The sequence below is a fragment of the Ochotona princeps genome, chromosome 10 (genome assembly GCF_030435755.1).
Source record: "Ochotona princeps isolate mOchPri1 chromosome 10, mOchPri1.hap1, whole genome shotgun sequence".
NCBI classification, from domain to species: Eukaryota; Metazoa; Chordata; class Mammalia; order Lagomorpha; family Ochotonidae; genus Ochotona; species Ochotona princeps.
In genome coordinates this window covers 54,590,758-54,612,766 of record NC_080841.1, presented here as the reverse complement: position 1 = coordinate 54,612,766, position 22,009 = coordinate 54,590,758, and the positions used below count along the sequence as shown (strand labels likewise).

General features: G+C 37.6%; 1 protein-coding gene across 1 annotated transcript; it reads right to left on the bottom strand.

The window, feature by feature from the left end:
- Positions 1–6,146: 6,146 nt before the first annotated feature.
- On the bottom strand, positions 6,147–21,582 carry LOC105942553 (ankyrin repeat domain-containing protein 26-like). The gene is made up of 5 exons (XM_058669747.1): positions 21,469–21,582; positions 17,379–17,573; positions 14,020–14,182; positions 7,904–8,024; positions 6,147–6,362 (listed from the first exon to the last, which is right to left on the bottom strand). The coding sequence occupies exons 1-5, from the start codon at positions 21,479–21,481 to the stop codon at positions 6,147–6,149; spliced, it is 708 nt and encodes a 235-aa protein (XP_058525730.1). The 5' UTR covers positions 21,482–21,582.
- Positions 21,583–22,009: the final 427 nt, after the last annotated feature.

Sequence of the window (22,009 nt, the reverse complement as noted above, 5' to 3'; positions counted from 1 at the left end):
GTGATTGTGGGAGCAGGCCTGGTGGGCGTTTTTGTGAGTCGCCCCGACTAGGCTACAGCTCCCATTGATCTACATGAGAGCCAAGTGTGTGGCGTGTAGAATCAAGCTGGACTGCAACACCCATTGGTTCATGTAGAAGACAGAGATGGAAACAGAACCGACCCAGCAATTGCAACCACCAGCACATGCATAAGTTGATTGGGGTGATGGACTGTGCTGGACCCTGTACTGGCATGCACACACGAGAATCTGGTCTGGGTTCACCTCAGATAAAGTTTCATTGGGGATCTTCCCTGCTGAACCGCTAATCTCAGAACCCCAACCATGAAAAGAAGTGCAGGTTCCATGGTCTGACCATGGAGTGCTGGTGTCAAAGCAGAGCCTCCTCAGTAGCTCAGACGGAGCAGCAGACAGCACACACAGGTGCACATGGAGGATATGGCAGCCCATTGGAGCCTGTAGAGGACACTTCATAATACAACACAGGTCAGAACAAATTGATCAATTACCATAGCCAAGTGTTGGCAGTGAGAATCTGGACAAACGGAGACTCTAAGGTGGACTATTTCAGCCAGTGGATTCTATAGAGGTTTCATCATGCTTGGAACGGCCAGATTGGCAGTGATTCAGAACAGCTGACCTACCGAAACCACTTAAGCAGCACCCTCAGAGCATGCCCCACATCAGGCACCCTGGGATTGTTGGGAGGATGGGTGTGGCTTCTCCCTTTATCTTCCCCCTCCCCCCAGATACAGGAAGGAAAAAAAGAGAATGTGGAAAAAAGAGAATGGTCTTACCCACTTTCCTGTAGCCCTTGACCCTTTGCACCCTAATTAACTATGTAAAATAAGCAAAATAAATAAATAAACTTGTGATTGTGTGAAACTGGTACAAATTCCACAGAAGAGATAATTTCGAATTGATGTTTATAACTTTTTTTAAAAAAAGAGAAGAAGAGAGACAGAGAGGAAGATCCTCCGTCTGATGTTTCATTCCCCAAGGAACCGCAATGCCTGGAGCTGAGCCAATCTGAAGCCAGGAGCCAGGAGCTTCTTCCGGGTCTCCTTTGTGGGTGCAGGATCCCAAGGCTTTGTGCCATCCTTGACTGCTTTCCCAGGCCACAAGCAGGGAGCTGATGGGAAGCAAGGCTGCCGGGATTAGAACCAGAGCCCATCTGGGATCCCGGCACATGCCAGGCAAGGACTTTAGTTTCAACACTATTGCTTCAGGCCCTGAATTGATGCTTATAACTTCTACAGTATAAAACAAGTTTTCTCTTGTCATTGTAGAGCAAATTAAGAGTAATCACTTTCGATCCTTTGCTCAAGGCCTTCCACGAGCTTTCCATTTCAGAACAGCAATGAAATGTCAATGACTTTCAGGGGCTTAAGTTGTTTCCTCTCCACCCTCTATCCCAACCTCACATCTATAGTCCTCTCTCCAAATTACCCAATAACAGCATCACATTAATCCAGCCAGCTCTTACAAATCTGAAAATGGGGATCCACTGCCAGATTAACAAATTAGGCAGCTACCAATATCTTAGCAGAAGACAAAGCTGCACCAAATGATAGTAATTCAGCCTGGAAATAAAACATGATAAGCAAAGTCTTTCAAAGTTCAAAAATATTACAGAAAAGTAAGGAAATTGAGCCAAATCTAATCTTGGCAAAACTGACAATATTTGTTCCAAAGGAGATGCTGTTGGAGTATTGTGATCATAATAATGCATAAATTGACAGTGAAATATTATTAGGTTTAAGTCACATTATCATGAAGAAAAACAAAATAGTACCATTTAAAGTATATAAAGTACTGAAGAAAAACTGTATAAAACATCCTATTACGCATCCTAAAAATCTGCAATGGGGGCTGACACAATGGCTCAATTGCTTACGCTTCACCTTGCAAGTGCCAGCATCTCATATGGGTGCCATTTTGTGTTCCAGCTGCTCCACTTCCCATCCAGCTCCCTGCTTGTGGCCTGAGAAAGCAGTGGAGGACGGCCCAAAGCCTTTTGGACACTACACCCACATGGGAGAACTGGAGGAAGGAAGCTCCTGGCTCCTGTCTTTGGATCACCTCAACTCTGGGCATTGTGGCCACCTGAGGAATGATCAAACAGATGGCAGATCTTTCTTTCTGTCTCTCCTTCTCTCTGTATATCTGCTTTTCCAATAAAAATAGACAAATCTTTTAAAAATAACGGAAATTAACTTTCAAGATAATTCATACCTTTAAAAGTTAATTTCAAAATAAACCCTTCTTTAAGCAAGAACTTTTCTCTTCATTTAATCATTGTCTTAAAATGTGACATTTGTACAGGTAATTTTTTTTTGGAGACAGTTCTAAAAGCTTATTCAGCAAAAGAAAAGTAAAACATGAGATTATATCAAACACAGAAGCTTCTGCTTAGCAAAGAAAATCATCAAAAGAATAAAAAGACATCAGACAGAGTGGGATAAAACATTTGTAAGCTACAAACCCAACAGACAATTAGTATTATAAGATATCAGCAACTCAAAAACTTCAAGAACAATATAATCCACTTAAGAACTGAACACAGAAAACTCAATATAGTTTTTCAAATAAGAAATGCAAACAGTCAACAAATAGGTGAAAAACTGTTCACTAGCTCTAGACACCAAGGAAATGAAACTGAAACCTACGATAAACTTCACACTAGTTAGAACAGACACATCAAAATGGAATTAATGAATTTTGATAAGGATGTGGAGAAAGGGGTAACTCATATATTGATGAATAAGATGCAAATTAGTGCAATCAATAATGGAAAACAGTACGGAGATTTCTTAAAAAGCTAGATGTGGACTTGCCATAGTTACTTGTCAGTGACATTCCTGGGAAAGTATGCAAAAAAACAGGAAATCATTTCAACAAGGAGATACCACGCTTGCAGAAATGCTCACAACAGGTAATCAACCAAGGTGTCCAACTTTATACTTACAATTTTCACACTGGGACTGAACTAGGCTTAAAACAAGAGACTAAAACTCTGTTAGGTTTCCATACAGGTGGCCACAGCCCAAGAATTCCTGCTATCATTTGCCTGCCACCAAAGATACATTACCAGGAAGATAGATCAGAAGTAGCAGATTAGCTAGGACTTGAACTAACATTCTGATATGGATGGTATGCACATTGCACAAGTGCACATACCTTAAGCCAATGAGTAAACAATGCCTGAACAAGAATTTCATTTTAAATCTTTTAGGTTAAACACACAAATTAAATCTGTTCAACAAGAAGAATCACTCATTTCTTGCTCTCTGGAAATGAAAGATTTCTTCTTGATACATAACTGTGACCATGTTAGGTATAGAAGCAGTCTAGAACCATATGATTTAACTTGTATATTCAGTGTTTTTTTGACAAATGTGTTAAATTTCCATTAAAAAAATTTTGTTGCTTCTCACAATCCCATTTAAAATTCAACACTATATTTTTATTTATCAGAATATTAAGCTGTACAACATGCTGGATATTTTTAAAATGTTTTCTCAATCATTTATACTGCTATTACGAGTTCACTAATCCTTTAAAACTATAATGTCCTCAAATTACTTGTTTTACTTCTCGTTCTGAAATTTTATCTATGTCCAGTCTTAATGATGTAATTTCACTGTCAATATTTTGTGACACATAAATATAATGTGACACATTATTATTTTTCACATAATAATGTTTATTTTTCATGATCATCAAAAACCAAGTATGGGGCTGAGAAATTGCCACAGGGGTTAAGTTTTATTTGAGAAACTCAAATCCCATATCCAAGAGCCTGAGTCCTCCACTTCTGATACACCTTTTACTAACATGCATTCTTGGAGGCAGAAGACGACAGATCAAGTACTTGAGTTCCTACTGAGAGACCCAAAGGAGGTTCAGAGTATCTGGCTTCTGCCCTGCCAAGTTTTGGCTGTTGTGTACATGCTGGAGTAAAGTAGCATATGGAATATCTCTTGGTCAGTCCTACATCACTCTGACCGTAAAATAAAATATAATATAATGGAGACTTGTGCTTGGAGTGGTGAGAGTGGCAGCAATTCAGATTCTTCAAAATGTCAAAAACACTCTACCAGATCTACCTTTAGACCAGAGACGGTCTCCCCAAGGAGCTGATGAACTTATCTGGGCAATATGGTGCTGGACTTCATGCCTGGTAGATGCTTCCAATGAAAGAATCTCAGCTGAATTTGAACTGTGGTAACGCTACAGGGTGCAGGATTCCACCATGGGGGGGTTGGGGGTTTGGGGAGGGGTGGGGGGGAATCCCACTGCCTATTAAACTGTGTCACATAATGCAATGTAATCAATAAAAAAAGAGTACATACATATATGCACTTATAACTATAAAAAAATAATATAATGGAGACATTTTACTGGTACTCAATGAAAAATTTCCTCAGAACTTAAAACATAATCTATATATTTTAACAATGAAAGGATGGTAATAAGTGGTTGTCCAGCTGGAAAAATGTTAGATACAAACTTCAAACTATTTGGAAGCAGAAATTTTCAAAGCTCAAACTTTTTCAGGAAGATAATGAATACATTAAAGTAAAAAAGGACATACAAGAGAATATCAGAATTGGATAACCACTCTCTGAATTGCAACAAATGAAAACACAGAATAAAAGATGAATAAACTGGATAACATTTAAAAATCAGTCTAACAAAAAATAGTCTAATACTGTTGATATCTAACTTATACAGCAGCCATAAAATAAGATTTGTTTTTGAATAATATTTGAACAGATGGAATTTACCAACGTTTTTCTTTTCCTGAGGACATTATGTAGATAGTTCTTCTAACATTCTTACAGGCAGATATAAAGGACTGTCTTTACTACTAAAGGAAAATCTAGCATTGTACTAAGCAAGAGCTTCTAGTTATCATTGAACTTGTTGAGTTTCTTATGACCAAGAGGGGCAAAAAATAAAAGCCAGCTCCACAATTCTTTATGTCATCTGACTCATTACTTTTTAAATTATAAATATTTATTGATTTAACTGAAAAAGTTAGAAAGGGAGACAGACAAGGAGAGACTAGGTGAGGGGGGGAGAGATCAAGAGGAGGGAGGGAGTTAGACAGAAGGAGGGAGAGAGAAAATATACTATCCACTGGTTTACTGCTCAGATGGCTAGAGTAGCCAGTGCTGTGCCAAATTGAAACCAGGAGCCAGATAAGTCATCTACATCTCCCACATGGATAGCCAGCACTTAGATTATCTTCTGCTGCTTTTCCCAGACCACTAGCAGGGAGCTGAATCTGAAGTGGAAAAGAGCTGGGACACCAATCACCACCCAAACTTACAGGTTGCTGGTGTCACAGATGGCAGCTTCCCTGCTGTGCTAAAAAGCCAGGCCCATCTGACTACGTTTCTAAGGTACTTCCATCAAACCACTGTTTCTTCATAGTATATATAAACACAAATGAAGAAATATTTCAAAACTCAACAGGGAACATTTTTAATATTTGCTCACTCATACACTGCATAAAAGGCAGAAAGACAGGGAGACAGTGAGGGAGGCAGCATGCAGGGTCACAGCCAGGGCTATCTTCCAACCACTCACAGCAGCCAGAGCTAGTCAAGCTCAAGTCAGAAGCCTGAAACTCAATTCAGGGCTACTAAGACAGGGACCCAACAATCTGAGGATGTCATGTGCTGCATTCCAGAATATGCACTAGCAGGAGTGGAGCAGTCATTCAAACCATGCAGTCCAAAACATTTTTTTTTTAATGGCAGGTATGCCAAAGGGCATTTTAGCACTATGCCAAACAGCCACACAGCAGTGAGATGGTTTCTTATTGGTCTGACTTCTCCTTGTCTACTGCTGACAGTCATAAACTGACCTCTCCATGAATAGATCCAAAGAAGGAAATTGATTCTTAGAGGGAAATCACAGCCCAAATCAGAATTTCCATTGTAGCTTTCAAGGGTTTTGACATACTGAAATAAATATATTTTTATGGAAAATATTAAAAGTTTTTCCTTTGAAGGAGGCTGTGATAAATGTGACTATTTGAGAGTCACAAATGGAGATGAACTAACATGACAATATCCAACTTGCTAAAAATGCCACCACCACTACCACCATCACAACATGCTTGTATACTTGCTTTAAAATGTTCTGTATTCCCCATGATTCATACAGCTGTATAAATTTTTACACATATGAAAACATACACCTGCCTGTATTTCATCATCTCTTTCCTGGGCAGCAGTATCTACTTCCTGTTGCTGGCAAAGGTGAGTCACCTGCATTTCATCTTGCAGTGTTCTTATATTCTCTTGTCCAGAGAGATGCCTGTGGATGTTGTTTTGCTTTTCTCTTACCTAGAGAACAAGTTTTACAACTTTTTGGTGCTACATCTTTAGAGGAAAAAAAACAGTCTAACAGCTTAATTAATGTAAATTTTTTTTAAAGTCTATATTAAAAGGAAGCGACCCACTAAAGCAGGACTGGGGCAGGGGTGGCTAGACAGAATGGCACCACCAGCATGTGTGTGGGCTGGATAGTGGAGTTGGTTGGGTTGAACTAGGCTTCAATGCCCATTTTCATGTATGAGAGCTAAATGGGATATGGGACAGACTTGACTAGTCTGCTACACATACTGGCAAGCACGAGAACTAGGGCAGGGGGCGCGCCTGGTGGGGGTTACTGTGGGTCGCTCCAACTAGGCTGCAGCTCCCACTGGTTTATGTGAGGGCTGAATGTGTGCTGGGCAGAATCAGGCAGGACTACAACACTCACTGGTCCCAGGGGAAGACAGGGCTGGAAACAGAACCAACTCAGCAATTGCAACCACCAGCTGATTGGGGCGATGGACTGTGCCGGGCCCTGTACTTGCAAGTACACACAAGAATCTGGTCTGGGATCACCTCAGACAGTTTCTTTGAGGATCTCCCCAATAGAGCTGCCGGACTCATGAAGAGAAGTGAAGGTTCCATGGTCAGCCTTGAAGTGTAAATTCCAGAGCCAAGCCTCCTTAGAGGCTGATGGAGCAGCACAATCAGGTGCCTATGGAGAATATGACAGTCTATTGGAACCTGCAGAGGACACCTGGCACCACAATAGAGGACAGATCAAATCATTCAACTCCCCTAGCCAGAGGCTGGCAGTGAAAAACTGGGTAAACAGAGACTCTAAGGTGGACTATGTCAGCCAGTGGATTCTGCAGAGTTTTCGTCATGTTTGGAATGGCGAGATTGGCAGCAATCCGTAACTATTGAACTACCAAAACCACTTAAGCAAGCCCCTCGGAGCATGCCCCACTTCAGGGACCTGGGATGGGTAGGATGCTGGGTGGGGCTTCTCCCTTTATCTTCCCCTTTAGCCCAGACACAGGAAAAAAAAAAAGAGAATGTGGAAATAATAGTCTTACCCAGTTTCCTGTAGCCCTTGAACCTTTGTACTCTAATTAACTAAAGATTGTCATAATTAAATAAAAAATAAATAGAAAAAAATTTTAAAAGGAAGCGACCCACTAAAGCATCAAGCTTTATATCTCACAGGGATTACTGAAATTTTAATTTCATGAATGACAACTAAATTGTTCAAAAAACAAAAACAGTTCTCAAGTGCAGGCAGGCATAAATCATAAAATAAAAATCTTTTGCAAAATATTTATTCTTATAGTTTCACGCAGCTACTTAGTCTGAATTTTAATATTAAAATGTCCTGCTTTATTACAATGTATGTACTAGGAATAGTGGGAGCTAATATTTATAATTAAGACATTTAGTAATACATATCATAATTCATTTGTGGAATAATAATTTTCATTTGCTATGTAGAAAAAATAAGTATCTTCATGGGACATGATATTTAGTAATGACTGAAGTTAGAAATGTAATTTTTAGCAAAAAAAATTTACCTGATTTAAATCATTTTTCAAAGTACTGAATTCCATTTTTAGTGTGCTAAGTGCCAGTTCCAATTGTTGGTTTCCTTCTACTTCTTCATGATACTGTTCTTTTATTCTTCTTAACTGTTTCCTAAGTTTTTCATAGAATACATCAATACTTACTGTTTTATTTTCTTGTTTTAAGCTAAAAATGCTTAAAATTCATTTTGTAGAAAATATTTATTTTGTAATCTGATTTCTATTAATGTCACTTACGTATTGTAATAAAATGTTTATGTCCCCAAATTTTTCCCTTTGTAATAATTACTGTTTCTGGCCTCACTTTAATTTTTTCTTTAAGGGACAGATACACTTGAAAACATTTTGAAAATGGATAACATTCTGTTAACAGTACCTACAACAAATATCAAAAAGCGCTATTGAAATTATCCAGTGAAGTTACAAGTTGAAAATCACCTTTTATTTCCACATTCATAATGATCCATCAACTAGGAAGGGTAATTTAGTTAGCTAATCTTTAATGAGTGATTATTTGTAAACAGATTTGCATCATCATTAAAAGTACAATTTATTCATCAAATGCTACTTGTCTCCTCAAAAATTACTGATTGTAAGACAACCCTTCAGATTGCTTAATACAGCATATTTCCACTGGTAAGTATTAACCACGAGGCTAAAAGCATAATATATATTATTTCACACATTTTTATGTTTCTTTTTGTGTAATACTTTCAAATTATCTTAGGAACTAGTCATTTTGAAACAAGCCAGGAACTACTGTCACTTAAGCAAGAATGCTAAGTGCTTTCAACACCAAGCACATAGTAATTTTTTGCACGTAAGAAAAGGTGAAGACTTAACAGTAATCATTTTCCCTTTTAATTTTAACACATATATGTTGAAAATAAATCATATCTTTTTTTTTTTTTTTTTTTTTTTTTTTTTAAAGATTTTATTCATTTTATTACAGCCAGATATACAGAGAGGAGGAGAGACAGAGAGGAAGATCTTCCGTCCGATGATTCACTCCCCAAGTGAGCCGCAACGGGCCGGTGCTGTGCCAATCCGATGCCGGGAACCTGGAACCTCTTCCGGGTCTCCCACGCGGGTGCAGTGTCCCAAAGCATTGGGCTGTCCTCGACTGCTTTCCCAGGCCACAAGCAGGGAGCTGGATGGGAAGTGGAGCTGCCGGGATAAGAACCGGCGCCCATATGGGATCCCGGGGCTTTCAAGGCGAGGACTTTAGCCGCTAGACCACGCCGCCGGGCCCGAAAATAAATCATATCTTGAAAAACTCTTCTGGGTTGTGAAAAATCAATGTTACATGATTCTGGCAGAATCAAAAATTAACTCTCTTGAGAAATACTTTAAAATATCAGTCATGGTGCTTTAAAGCATCCCTTAAATTTAACTAAATAATGCTATACAGAAACATTTTTTTCAACATAAAGTACTTGGACATATAAAGAAACATTTTTTGGATAAGACCACCAAAACACATGCAACAAAACCAAAACTATAAATGGGATTATTTCAAACTTAGAAGCTTCCACACATGAAAGACTCAACAGAGTATAGCAACAACCAAAAAAATGGAAAAAATCTTTGCAACCCACCTGAAAGGTATTAATAACCAGAATATAGCACAGATCAGCAACTCAAAAACTCAACAATAAAAGACAGCCAACCCAGTTAAGAAATGAGCAAAGGACTTTAACGGACAGTTCGCAAGAGAAGAAAACACAAAAGGGAAACCATATATGAAAAAATGTCCACATCATTAGCTACCAAGGATATGCAATTTTAAACTACAATGAGACATCACCTCACCTCTGCCAGAATGGCTGTTTTCCAAAACACAGAGAACAAATTCTGATGAAGATATGGAGACAAGAGATCTTATACACTGCTGGAATCTGAATTAGTGCAAGAAGAGTAGAAAAACAAATTTCCTAAAAACCCAAAAACAGACTTGCCCCAAATCAGCAATCCACTACTGGGTCTATATCCAAAAGTCTGGAAAATATTGTAGCAGGGAGATACATGCAGCAAAATATTTAGAGTGGCACTGTTCGCAAGAGCCAAAATGTGGTATTAACTAACCTGCTCATCATTAAATGAAAGAGCAGAAAAAATATGTATACACACACATGCACACATACATAAAGGATTATTACTTAGCTAAGAGAATAAAATTTGTCATCTGCATGAAAATGGCTGCAACTGAAGGATATTACGTGAGTGAAATAATGCAAAACCATGAAGACAAATACCTTACAGTCTTCCTTTTCTATGGGAATTACATTTTGTTTTAAAAAGAACAAAAAAGAAACAAATATTTGTAACAGATTCACTTGCAGATATATTATTTTGTCAAAAATCTTTAAATATTTTTAACAAAAATTTCACCACTTTTACAAAAAACTAAAATACAAAACATTCGACTTTATATAATATTAAATGTCCATATGGTGTTCCAGAATACAAGAATCATTAAAACTAAATTTCAAGGAATGTGCAATTGTAAGAAGTACTCACATTTAAGAACTTCTAATACATTTTACTATTTCTGATTTTACAATTCATAAGTTTTTCTCATTAATCCCCAGAAGTTATTAAAACAATTTTAAATGCCCCTTCATATTATACAGTTTCTTCTACGTGTATATATCTCAAATTTTTGAAAAAGTTCTATTTGAAGAACTTATTTCTTTAAACTTACATTTCATCTTTAGATAAATGTTTTTACTTTAATTGAAAGACAGATTTACGGAGAAGGAGAGACAGAAAGGTCTTCCATCTGCTGGTTCTCTCCCCAAATAGCTTTAATGGCCAGAGATGAGCTGATCTGAAACCAACAGCCAGAAGCAGCAGCTTCTTCCAGGTCTCTCACATGGGTGCAGGGGCCCAAGGACTAGACTATCCTCGGTTGCTTTCCCAGGCCACAAGCAGATTTTTGAACCAGAAGCGGAGCAGTCAGGGCAGGAACTAACATCCATATGACATCTGGCACCACAGACTGGAGGATTAGCCTATTGAGCCTAGCACAAGCACCTTAAGGAACATTTATTATATATATATATATATAATATAATATATATAATATAATATATAATATATATAATATATATAATATATAATATATATATTATATATATAATATATATATTATATATTATCCCAAAAGTTAATGACTCTACTTAGTATTCAATAATCAAAAAGTAAAATCAACATAGTCCTAAGCCAGCTCTGAATGAAACACTTTCAACCATAAAACTATGCCTTAACAAGTCCTAAAAAATGTAGTATTTTCACACTTATATATGTAAATAAATGTTAACAAACTGAATGGAAATTGCAAGAAACATCAGTTACTATTCGAAGGAACAGCTTCAAGTACAGATGATGCCAGAAGTGATTAAGGAATGGTGAATTCAGTGTGGATGGAGCAGAGGAGAGGAGATTGAAAACCAGAGATTTCAGTCAAAAATGTCAGATCCTGTACTGACTTGAGGCTCTAGAAAGACTTTCAGCATGCACAATGAATGATGAAATGAGTGGCAGTTCTAAGATTTTTAGCAGAGGAATGACATAATGAATTATATTTTACGAGGTTCACTATGATCATAATTGAAAAGTCGTCTGAGGGAGATAAAACTGGCTTGGAAATAATGTGTCTATTTTCTAGACATATTTTGAAACAAAAGTTGGAAGATTTGGTGACCATATAGAGGTGAAATAAAAAACAGAAGCACATACATAATATGCACCTAGGCTTTTGTCAGAGCAACTGGAAGAGCTGTCATTTCCCCAAGCAGCAAACATTACATGAAGAACTGTCACTAGCTCAACTTTGAACCTGTTAATTTGAATGAAATACTTAAGGGATGACCAAAGAGAAATGTTAAGTAAGCAGATTGTTTTACGGATGTGGAATTAAGAAAAGTCTTTGAGCAGTAAGATTTCAGTTTGAACTTTTGATACATTAAAAAATAACATTTTATATTTAGTCTATCTTTTGTATGTAGTAAGATGGAGAAGAGCAAGAGGAGAAACAAGTGAGTGAATCATATTCTGAAATTCAAATGTGGAATGGTGTTTGAATCAGTTTTCTGTTGGGTCAAAGATGACTGATGGGTTAAAAAAACCTATGCCTAACTCCAGGAAAAATCAGGGGTAACCCGGAGAAAACCAGCATTGGAGGAGCTTGGGGAAGCAAACAGGAGTGAGTTCAGGACTGAATGGAAAGGAAATGTGAGGCAGTGAGTATGGTGAATTCTTTCAAGGACACCATCACTAAGTGGCATGATTAAGAGTGATCAAATTCTCTTGTTTAGCTTAATTCCATTTTACACAATGGTCATATAGACTGTAACATTCTGATGGTTTTGGATCTAAAAAGTACTCCAAATGGATAATTTCATAAAATTATAGAATAATCCCCTTGGAAACCTTCTCATTTATTATGTAAACTGATGTGTATTTCTCTTATGCTTATAAATATTACAGGAGACCTAAGGCTCAGGTGAAATATAACAATTCTAAGGTGTCCTATATCAGTCACATACAATCAGTAATTAATGAAATTAAAATTCTGAATTATATAATAAGTATTAAAAAGAAATACAGAAAATAATCTTATCTTCAAAATAAAGTTTTTTAAAAATATATTGAAATAAATTATCTTTAAATTTGTATGCAGCACACCTTTTCAAAGATTTGCCGCATTAGCAGCAGCAAACACCTCCAGTAAATTTGTGCCTGTGAGCCAAATTCAGGCCACTGCCTGGTTTTGTAGATAAAGCCTCACTGACACAAAGTCACACTGATTACCTTCAGGTTTACAACATATTTTAGAGTACAATGTATATCTTCTAGTCTACAAAGCCTAAAATATTTATTACATGCTTCCTTACAGAGAACATTTTTTATCCCCTCATTTAGTTCATACAATTAACTTCATACATTTTAATAGATGTAAGCAATATGCTGAAATGCTTCTAGGAATATAGAAATATGCTATGGAATCCCTCAGCAACAAATTATTTCATGGATCAAATGAACACTCAGGCATTATGAACAAAACTCCAAAACAGAATCATAATTCCATTAGTTAAAAAGAAGAGTGCCAGTGTACCATGGACCTCCTACCAGGATTTAAGAGACAGTATGAACAGTCTAACAGAATGTGCTTAATGTTTGCCATAAGCTTAACAAATTATTTATACTCTATATTTGAAATAATCAGTATACCAAAGATCTAATTTCATTTCAAAAGTAGTTACAGGTATGAAGACTTAACTATCTTCCTTACTGATTGGTATTGACTATTTCCAATATAATACAAAAATGTTATAATAAAATCCATATTGTGCATACGTATGCATATATAGCATGCTAATGTACATTTACATCATTCAAAAGGCATAAAGAGACAGACAGATATACAAAGATATTCCAGGTACTGGTTCACTCCCCACATGCCCATGATAACAAGCACTGAGTGCCAAAAACCTGTTACTCCCTCTGGAACTCTCTTGTTGGCGACAGACCCTCAAGTATTTGAGCTCCCATCTTCCCCAGGATTCACATTAGCAGCCTGGACCTGAAGTAGGAACTCCCACAAGTGATGGACATCCCAAATAGTGGTCAAACACCTGCACACAAGCCATGTTTGTATAAATGTACATATCCTAGCTTTATAACATTTATTATGTCTTACATGATTTTACTTTATATTTGAGGTTAATGCATCAGAAATGTCTAACTTAGATGTGTGTACGTGTATTTTTTCCTAAAGGGCAAGTTTCCAAATCAAAGAGAATGATGCAATTCAGTTTGATACATGCTCATATTACCTTTTAGAAGGATTTATAACTTTCTGTACCAAATTTTGAAAACACATTTTCTTTACATTTGCCAACTAGTTAATACCTTATGATCAATACTCTTATCAATATGGCTTAAACCTTAGATCTCAGTTTTATCAATTTGTATTTGCCTGATTACAAATGTAGCTTAAGACCTAGAAATATAAAATGTATTACTCATGAATATTCTCCAAACTAGGGCAATTTTGTGGGTAAATAATCATCAACTACCATTAAATATGATTCTTGGCTTACTCCAACTCTCCTTCTTCCTTGTTAGGAAGTTGCTGGTGAGCAGGGTGTCCACTCATCCTCTGAGGGATGAATCCTCCATCATCACAATCATGGGCAGCAGCAGCACACTCAGACAAGTCTTCTGGTACTCCAAAGTCATTTCTTTCCAATTTTTTCCTTTCTTCTTCAAACTTTAATGAAAGTTTCATATTCAAGATTGTTGCTGTTACTTCATTCAACAAAAATTATTTTCATTCATTTGCTTATTTGAAACTTTAGCTAAGTGTGATGATTTTGTCAAAAATTTTGTGCTACTTTGGCTTTAACATTACCTGCTACTTAAATTTTGATGTATTTTCCTTCATTTTGAATTCAAAATTCTTAGCAAATTGTCCAAAATACCAAAGGTGGCACTTTTTATTTTTTACCATTTAATGCTATCCACTCCTCACTATCTAACATTTTCAGTAACCTACTTGCCCGGTAGAGATAGTACACAGGGAGAAAACGTGTCATCTCCTGTCTTTACCACCCGGAATTGACATTTAAACAGCCACAGTCAGAGGACTTGAGCATGTAGGGCCACAGTAACAGAAAGGAAGGTCTTCCCCTGTGCACTGAGATATGTGTGTTCCTGATGCTTTTATAATTAAAACAAAACAAAACAAAAACAGTGAAAATGCTCCCCACAATACATCAGCCAAATGTTCATACTTCAGGGAACAGAGGAAAACTCTTGAGTCACTAGAATGGGATTCTGAAAATTGCCAAGTTTCCCACATTTCAGATCAATAACCTACAATTTTAAAGCTAGGGGATAGATAAAGGTTCAGATTAAATCACCAGAAATCATCAAGTTAAACAAATAAGTTACAATGTGATTTTGGCCAAATATTTTAATGTTTTCACAAGCATTTCTCTAGGTTTTTGTTTACCTATAACATTCAAACTACTTCAGAACCATGTTCTGTTTTCTAATTTGGAATCAAATACGGAATTGCTAGTGATGGTTAATACTACTTATATGAAATAACACTTGCCAATATTTACTATACTTCATTAGATAACATGAAGTAAAAACTTATTTACCACAATTACATCAGCGTGAACCAAAAACTGTGGGCATTCCAAGCAGTGTTTTCACCACTCTGACAAAAGTTAGTCCAACTGATTTTAAACCACTGCATTCCTTTTGCATTCCTTGTTGTAAAATGCCATTTAAATATATTTCTGAAGTTTTGTCACTATGTGAGAGAAACAAACTCACATTTTCTAATTCAAGTTACCTTAGCAACATCTAGCCTGTTTGTTCTACAACCAAGATGTACATTAAAATAAAAGGAGGGGCCCAGTGCGTGGTGGCCTAACAGTTGAAGTCCTCACCTTGAATGTGCCAGGATCCCATATGGGTGCCGGTTCTAATCCTGGAAGCCCTGCTTCCCATCCAGCTCCCTATTTGTAGTCTGAGAGGACAGTCCAAGGCCTTGGGACCCTGCACTCACATGGGAGAAACTGAGGAGCTCCTGGCTCCTGGCTCTGGATCAGCTCAGCACAGCACCGGCCGTTATGTCACTTGGGGAGTAAATCACCGGACGGAAGATAGTTCTGTCTCTCCTCCTTTCTATATATATTTGACTTTGCAGTAAAAATAAATCTTTAAAAACTAAATAAAAGGAGATAATATACCATTTCATTTCCCCACAGTATTTTATAGTTTTATAAAGTTTTATAAACTATAGTTTTATATATTTTATACTTTTATAGTTGCTGACTTTGCAGTTATCATAGAGTGACTTTTGCCTTTTTTTTCCTAGTGACTGCAACAGCAAAAACATCTTTTTTTGTTTTCTTTGAACTATGTTTTTCATTTCTGTGGGATAAGTAAGCCCTACATCCAAAGGGGCTACTGGAGTAACAGAATGAGGCATATGTCTGGGGTCTAAATTCCAACTACTGGTATTTTTTTCCATACATTTTGTCACTGGCTCCTTGTATGCTTTAATTTCAACTTAGCTATTTCAAGGTTCCTTATTTTTTAGTTTTTTACTATAGTAATAATTCTGACTGCTCCTTCATTATCATTTTCATAGACTAGCATATTCTCACTTAAATGAAACTTCAAGATGAGCTGGTATCATTTTCTAGGGACCCAGAGCATGCCAGAAACAGAAAGACATTTTTAAGCCCAGGATCTTTGTTTTCCAGAAAATTCCTGCATTGTCACAGAGATACCACAAATGCATCTTCATTCTCACAGATACATTAATTACCGAAAGCAGAACGTATATCCAAACTATCACAATCCTTATCTATTTGTGCCTCTTGAGATTTTGATTCCTGCTGCCACACAAGATCAGCTGCAACAGTGTCAATCTACCATGTCTCTCCTGTGAGGTCACATGTCTTTAAAGAATGTTTTTCTGATGCAATCCAAGTATGCACAAGGAAGAAATGAACATGCAACGTGGTTTATAAAAATACAAGAACAACTTAAGAATTTAGCTTAAAAATGCAAATCCTATCTAAGAATTTCTTTGCCTCTATTCCAATGATAAAAATGAGTTATTCTTTACAACAGATTCTAAGAATATATGAAGTTTTTTTTTTTTAAAGATTTATTTTTATTACAAAATCAGATATACAGAGAGAGGAGGAGAGACAGAGAGGAAGATCTTCCATCCGATGATTCACTCCCCACGTGAGCCGCAACGGGCCGGTGCGCGCCAATCTGATGCCGGGACCCAGGAACCTCTTCCAGGTCTCCCACGCAGGTGCAGGGTCCCAATGCATTGGGCCGTCCTCGACTGCTTTCCCAGGCCACAAGCAGGGAGCTGGATGGGAAGTGGAGCTGCCAGGATTAGAACTGGCGCCCATATGGGATCCCGGGGTGTTCAAGGCGAGGACTTTAGCCGCTAGGCCACGCCGCCGGGCCCATGAAGTTTTTAATTACATAAAATATTTTTACATTTTTTCCAGTTTAACACTCCATTAGGTAACAATATCAGCTCATGCTAAACTGAAAATAACAAAGAATTTTTAAAAAGCAAAAAAAAAAACTACTGATCAAAGTATAAACAAAGTCTATACACAATAATCAAACCACAGAATGTCACTCTCATGTCTATAGATTATATTTTTTGTACTCACAAATTAGGATAAGTGTATAAACTTCTCTTTCGGGGACTGACTGGTTATGTCACTAAGAATTGTGGCTTCCACTTGCATCCATTTAGTTGCAAAAGATAAAATAATTTGAATTAGATATTAAATTACGACCTAATGCTTCTAAAAGGTTAGTGTGGAAGATAATTTCAGTTGACATACTCTTTGTTTTTATACTAAAAAATAGTGAAAGAGAAATCTAAAATTTACAGTTCAACCTACCTGTGGCTGGTTATGTTCACTTCTGTGAAGCCATTCTTGTGCTTTTTGGGGTATTCTTTCAACATCATTCTGTGTTGGAGAACCAGCATTTTCTAATTCAGGTACCATGGTTACAGAGTTATAAATTCTGCCATGACCACAAAATGGCTTCATGAATATGGTCCATAGTAGTTTTCTTTTCTTACTACTTTCTGTAATAGCAAACACATTGTCTTATTTTTGAATTACATGCTTCAATTCTCTGGTGTGGTTAGGAAATCTTTTTGGACCATAGTAGAAGCAACTGTCTGAGGTCTAATCCAATTGGTGCTATTTTCATTAGCAGTTTTTGGCATTTCCACTGCTAAGTCTACTACCATTGGTATTTCTGGATATTTAGTAAATATATTACTTAGTTGAGTTAGATGAAAGCTACAATTTTTATAAAGATATGTGTTTATCAATTCAGAGTTTAAGCTTAAATTTTCAATGACACTTCAATCTTTTTTAAAAGATTGATTTCATTTATTTAACAGGTAAAGTTACACAGAGAGAACAAGAGCTAGAGACAGAAATCTTGCATCTATTACTTCCCTCCCCAAATGAATTCAACAGCCAAGGGTAGGCCAGGTTGAAGGGAGGAACCTATAACTCTGTCCTGGACTCAGTGCCAAACCAATACTTTAGAGTCTAAAACTTGTAACAAACCTGAGCAATTCTCATCTAGCGGCCTATTAACTTATCAATCCACAAAAAGCTGCAACCTTTTAAAGGCACAGCATGCTATTTCTTGAGATTTATTTATTTATTAGAAATGTAAAATGGCAATGAATAAGAGAGAAAGAGATTTCCCTCTGCTAGTTCAATTCTCCAGATGGTTTCAACAACCAGGTGTGTGCTAGGCCTCAGCCAACCTCAAAGCCAGTTTGAGTCAAGTGAGAAGTTTGTTAGGCAAGAACACTCTCGAAAAACCCAAGCAGGTAAGATGCTGAGTGACTGTCTTAATCCACAAGGGGGGAATGCCATTTTCTTCACTGGCGGCTGGGCTATTCTTCCCATGGCTTGGTATTTCTACAGAATGAGGAAATTAACTAGACAAGTGGGGGAGTATGGTTTAGTCCCTATATGGTTGAAAAATAAAATAACTCAGCATATATGCTTCCAAGTCTCTTCAATGTTGAGAGGCATTCTCTGCTCTAACTTTGGGTGGGTCCAACCTTGGCTGCTGGGGGTTTGGGAATGAGAACTGCTTAGATGGGAATTCTGTCTCTCAAAAAATAATTTAAAATTTTTAAATTCTCCAAATTCATTTTCTGATTAGCAAATTAATCTATTATTTTTGTAAACTTTAACTCTTCTCCTTGCTCCCCCAAAGCAGCACATGGTGCACTTTGGTATACTTTATAAAACTCCATAGGGTAAAGAAATATTGTAAAACATCATCACACTTTCTCCAACCTGAATTATTGAACTATGAAGACAAAAGTTGTATCTATCAAGTTATGCCTTGGATAGTCCTTATCCACTCAGATTTGAATGTAAATCTTGAGGGAAATACCACTTCTTGAATATATGCTGAGTACAATGATGTATCACATACTATAAACATGGACTTCCTAGAATGTCTTTAGGAAAATCACTTGGCTAAGACTCCTCAGAGCCCACCCCTTTGGGTTGGGAATATAACCTCTGCTTACCCTGAATTCACCAAAGCTGGAGATTGCAATGAGAGTTCTAGAAGAAAGCATGTGGAGGGAGTGCAAAAAGAAAGTGAATGGGATAGTTTTCTCTATATTCATGACCAAATCCTTTCATGCACTAGTCAGTTTACCAGTTTGGGGTGGTTTGTTATAACCCTCATTAGGTAAACAGCTGGTTCCAAGTTAAACCTAGTCTTTCAAAGTTTTCTTTTAAAAGGATATTTTTATTTACTCCTCCCAGTTCTCCTCATGTTCCCATAGGACAAGAAAAAAAACTGAGATGAATTAAATGGAATACAATTGAAGTGGGAAATATCCAGGCTCTGAAACAGGCAACATTCCAAACTCAATGACGGTTCAGAATGTTGCCACTTAAATTATGGTATTTAAAAAAAATGGAAAACCCCTGCTGCCCATGTGGAAGCCCAAAATGGAGCTCCAAGATCTTGGAATTGGCCAACCCAGACTTAGCCCTTGTAGCCACTGCTAGAGAGAAACAGCAGATGGAAGTGTACTGTTCTCTCTCTCCCTTCTCTGTCTTTGCTACCACACTGCCTTTCAAATAAACAGCTTTACAACTGGAGCCAGCTTTGGCCTTACAGTATAGTTTCTTGAGCTACAGACCGACTGCACTGTGTACACTGGACTTGCACAGGACTCAGGGAGATGTCATTTTAACTCATGCAACTGTCAAGATGTCATGTGTTCCAACAATTGAAAGGGACAAAAGCAGGCTAGCCTTGTGGCACAGTGGGTTAAGTCATTTTATGGGATGTCAGCAACCCACCTAAGTGCCAGCTGGAGTGCTCCGCTTGTCATCCAGGTGATGATAATGCATCTGAGAACTCACCATTAGCTGGCTTGAGGAATTCAGCCCTGGCTAACCACATGCGGGAGATTAGGATGGCATTCTATGATCTCAGTTACAGTCTGGAGCAGCTACGGCAGCCATTTGGAGAGTGAACCAATGGATAGAAAATACACCCTCCCTCACCCCTGTTTATACAATGCTTTTTCAAATAAGTGAATCTTTTTTTAAAAGGCAGAAAAAGAGGCTAGTCCAGACCCAATAAGGCCTTTGCATTTTTTCCACCTGACCAATTTCCTGATTCTTTGGTTGCTAATCCATATGGAAATTGTAGGAAGGCAATCAAAGGGTGAAAGGTGTAACAGCAGTGTTTCTTCATTATCTTCATTATCTTCATTATCTTCTAAAGGGATTCATGGCCAGCTGATTTTCATTGCAAAAAAGTTCCTGACTATGGCTTCTGCAGAAAAGTGCAGACTCCTTCATACCATTTTTATATGAGTTCTGTAATTTGAAGCTTATTAATCTTTCCTTTACCTAAAAACTTATATTTTTGAGAATCTTGTTTTGGATGGGAAATTCTCTTGTGATGCCTGCAAGCTTTGCCTTAGCAGGTGAGGAACGTCCAGCCTTTTGGCTGTGAAAGGTCAGTGTGGTCATTTTGTCTGGCTCTACCAAGGCAAGTACAGGCAGGAACTCAAGTTCAATAAACACACAGCACACTAATCTGTAGGGTGACAAATCTGCATGATCCTCAAATAATATCATGTAGATGCAAATAGCCTTTGGCAGAGAAAAGGTTCCCTATCCCTGCCTTAAACCAGGCAGGCCTGGTTGGTCATGAGGTCTCACCTTACAAGGTATGAATTTCTGTTCCCTGTATGAACTGTTTTCAAGTGACAATGCAATCAAGTGAAACGGTGAGTAGAATCAGAATATTTACATAAAGATGGAATGGCTGGGTTATTTTGTTTTTAGTTTTCTGCTTATGCTTTTCATTTTCTTTGCCCAAAGAATCTTTTAGGGAGCAATTTTGTCCTTCAGATGCCTCCAAATATTAAAAAATGTGTCATTTTTGCAGGTTATTTTCCTAATATGCTTCACAAGTGTCATCCAAATGAAAATGTTCTTATTGTGACTACTGTTTTTATATAAGTATCTCTCATCAGGCTAAACTATTTTCTCCAAAATGTGCATATTCAGCGCCCACAGTTTTGATGCATAGATCTAGCTTGTCCCCCAGAAGGTAAGTGTCCCAGAGTCCATGCTCTGGGACAGTACATTATCAAGAATCATAAAAGGTTAGACCTAAAAAAGTCATTCAAGGTCCTTAACTCATATTCATGTCTTATACATTTTTGCATGAAAATAAGCTTACCTTTTCATTATCTTTTAGGAACTTTTTGGAAGTCCCTTTGTAGATTCAATCCAATTAATTGTCAAATCCAAGGAGTCAGTTCAGATGCCAACCCAGAAAGACAAGGAAGGCCTCTGAACTGACCCCAAGTCAACAATGCAAGGGAGAAAGAGTTTGCTCAGGCAAACAGGAAGTTCTGAACACAAAGTGCATAGGATTTGAGATCCAAGAGAGAAACTTACCTAAGAGCGCCATTGCCACTTAGGCTCTAAGGGCCTTGAAAGGTTCCAGGTGTAGTGGCTTGCTGCTCCTGAGGGCCGCTCAAAGTTCTACTTTAGTTCCATCCATCACAAAATCTGTTGAAAAAAAGAAAATGAAATGTGTTAAACTTAATGTTTATTGGAGCAATAAGTAACAGTAGCTCTTTGGGCCATAAATGGTTTAGAAGGTCCCCCCCAAAAAACTTGGTGGACGCTATTTCTAACCAGAAAAGCAGGAAATCACATGCAGAAATGCCAGAACAGACAATTCACTGCTTGCCTTATTTGCACAGAAGCTGGCAGCTTTCAGCCCAGATTGCTGAGGTTCATTTGCTTAGCACTAGGACGCTCTCAGGTTACATCAAGCTAGGCAGTAAAGTCACTGCAATGGGAAAAGCCACCGTGCTCAGTCGTGGTACATTTCAGGCCAAATGTGTGTGGCAGAACCAGGGAAAGACTATGCAAGCCAAGTCTGAACTTGTCCCGGCAGTGCTCCACTCTGCCCAGCCTGGAGAGCAGCAGT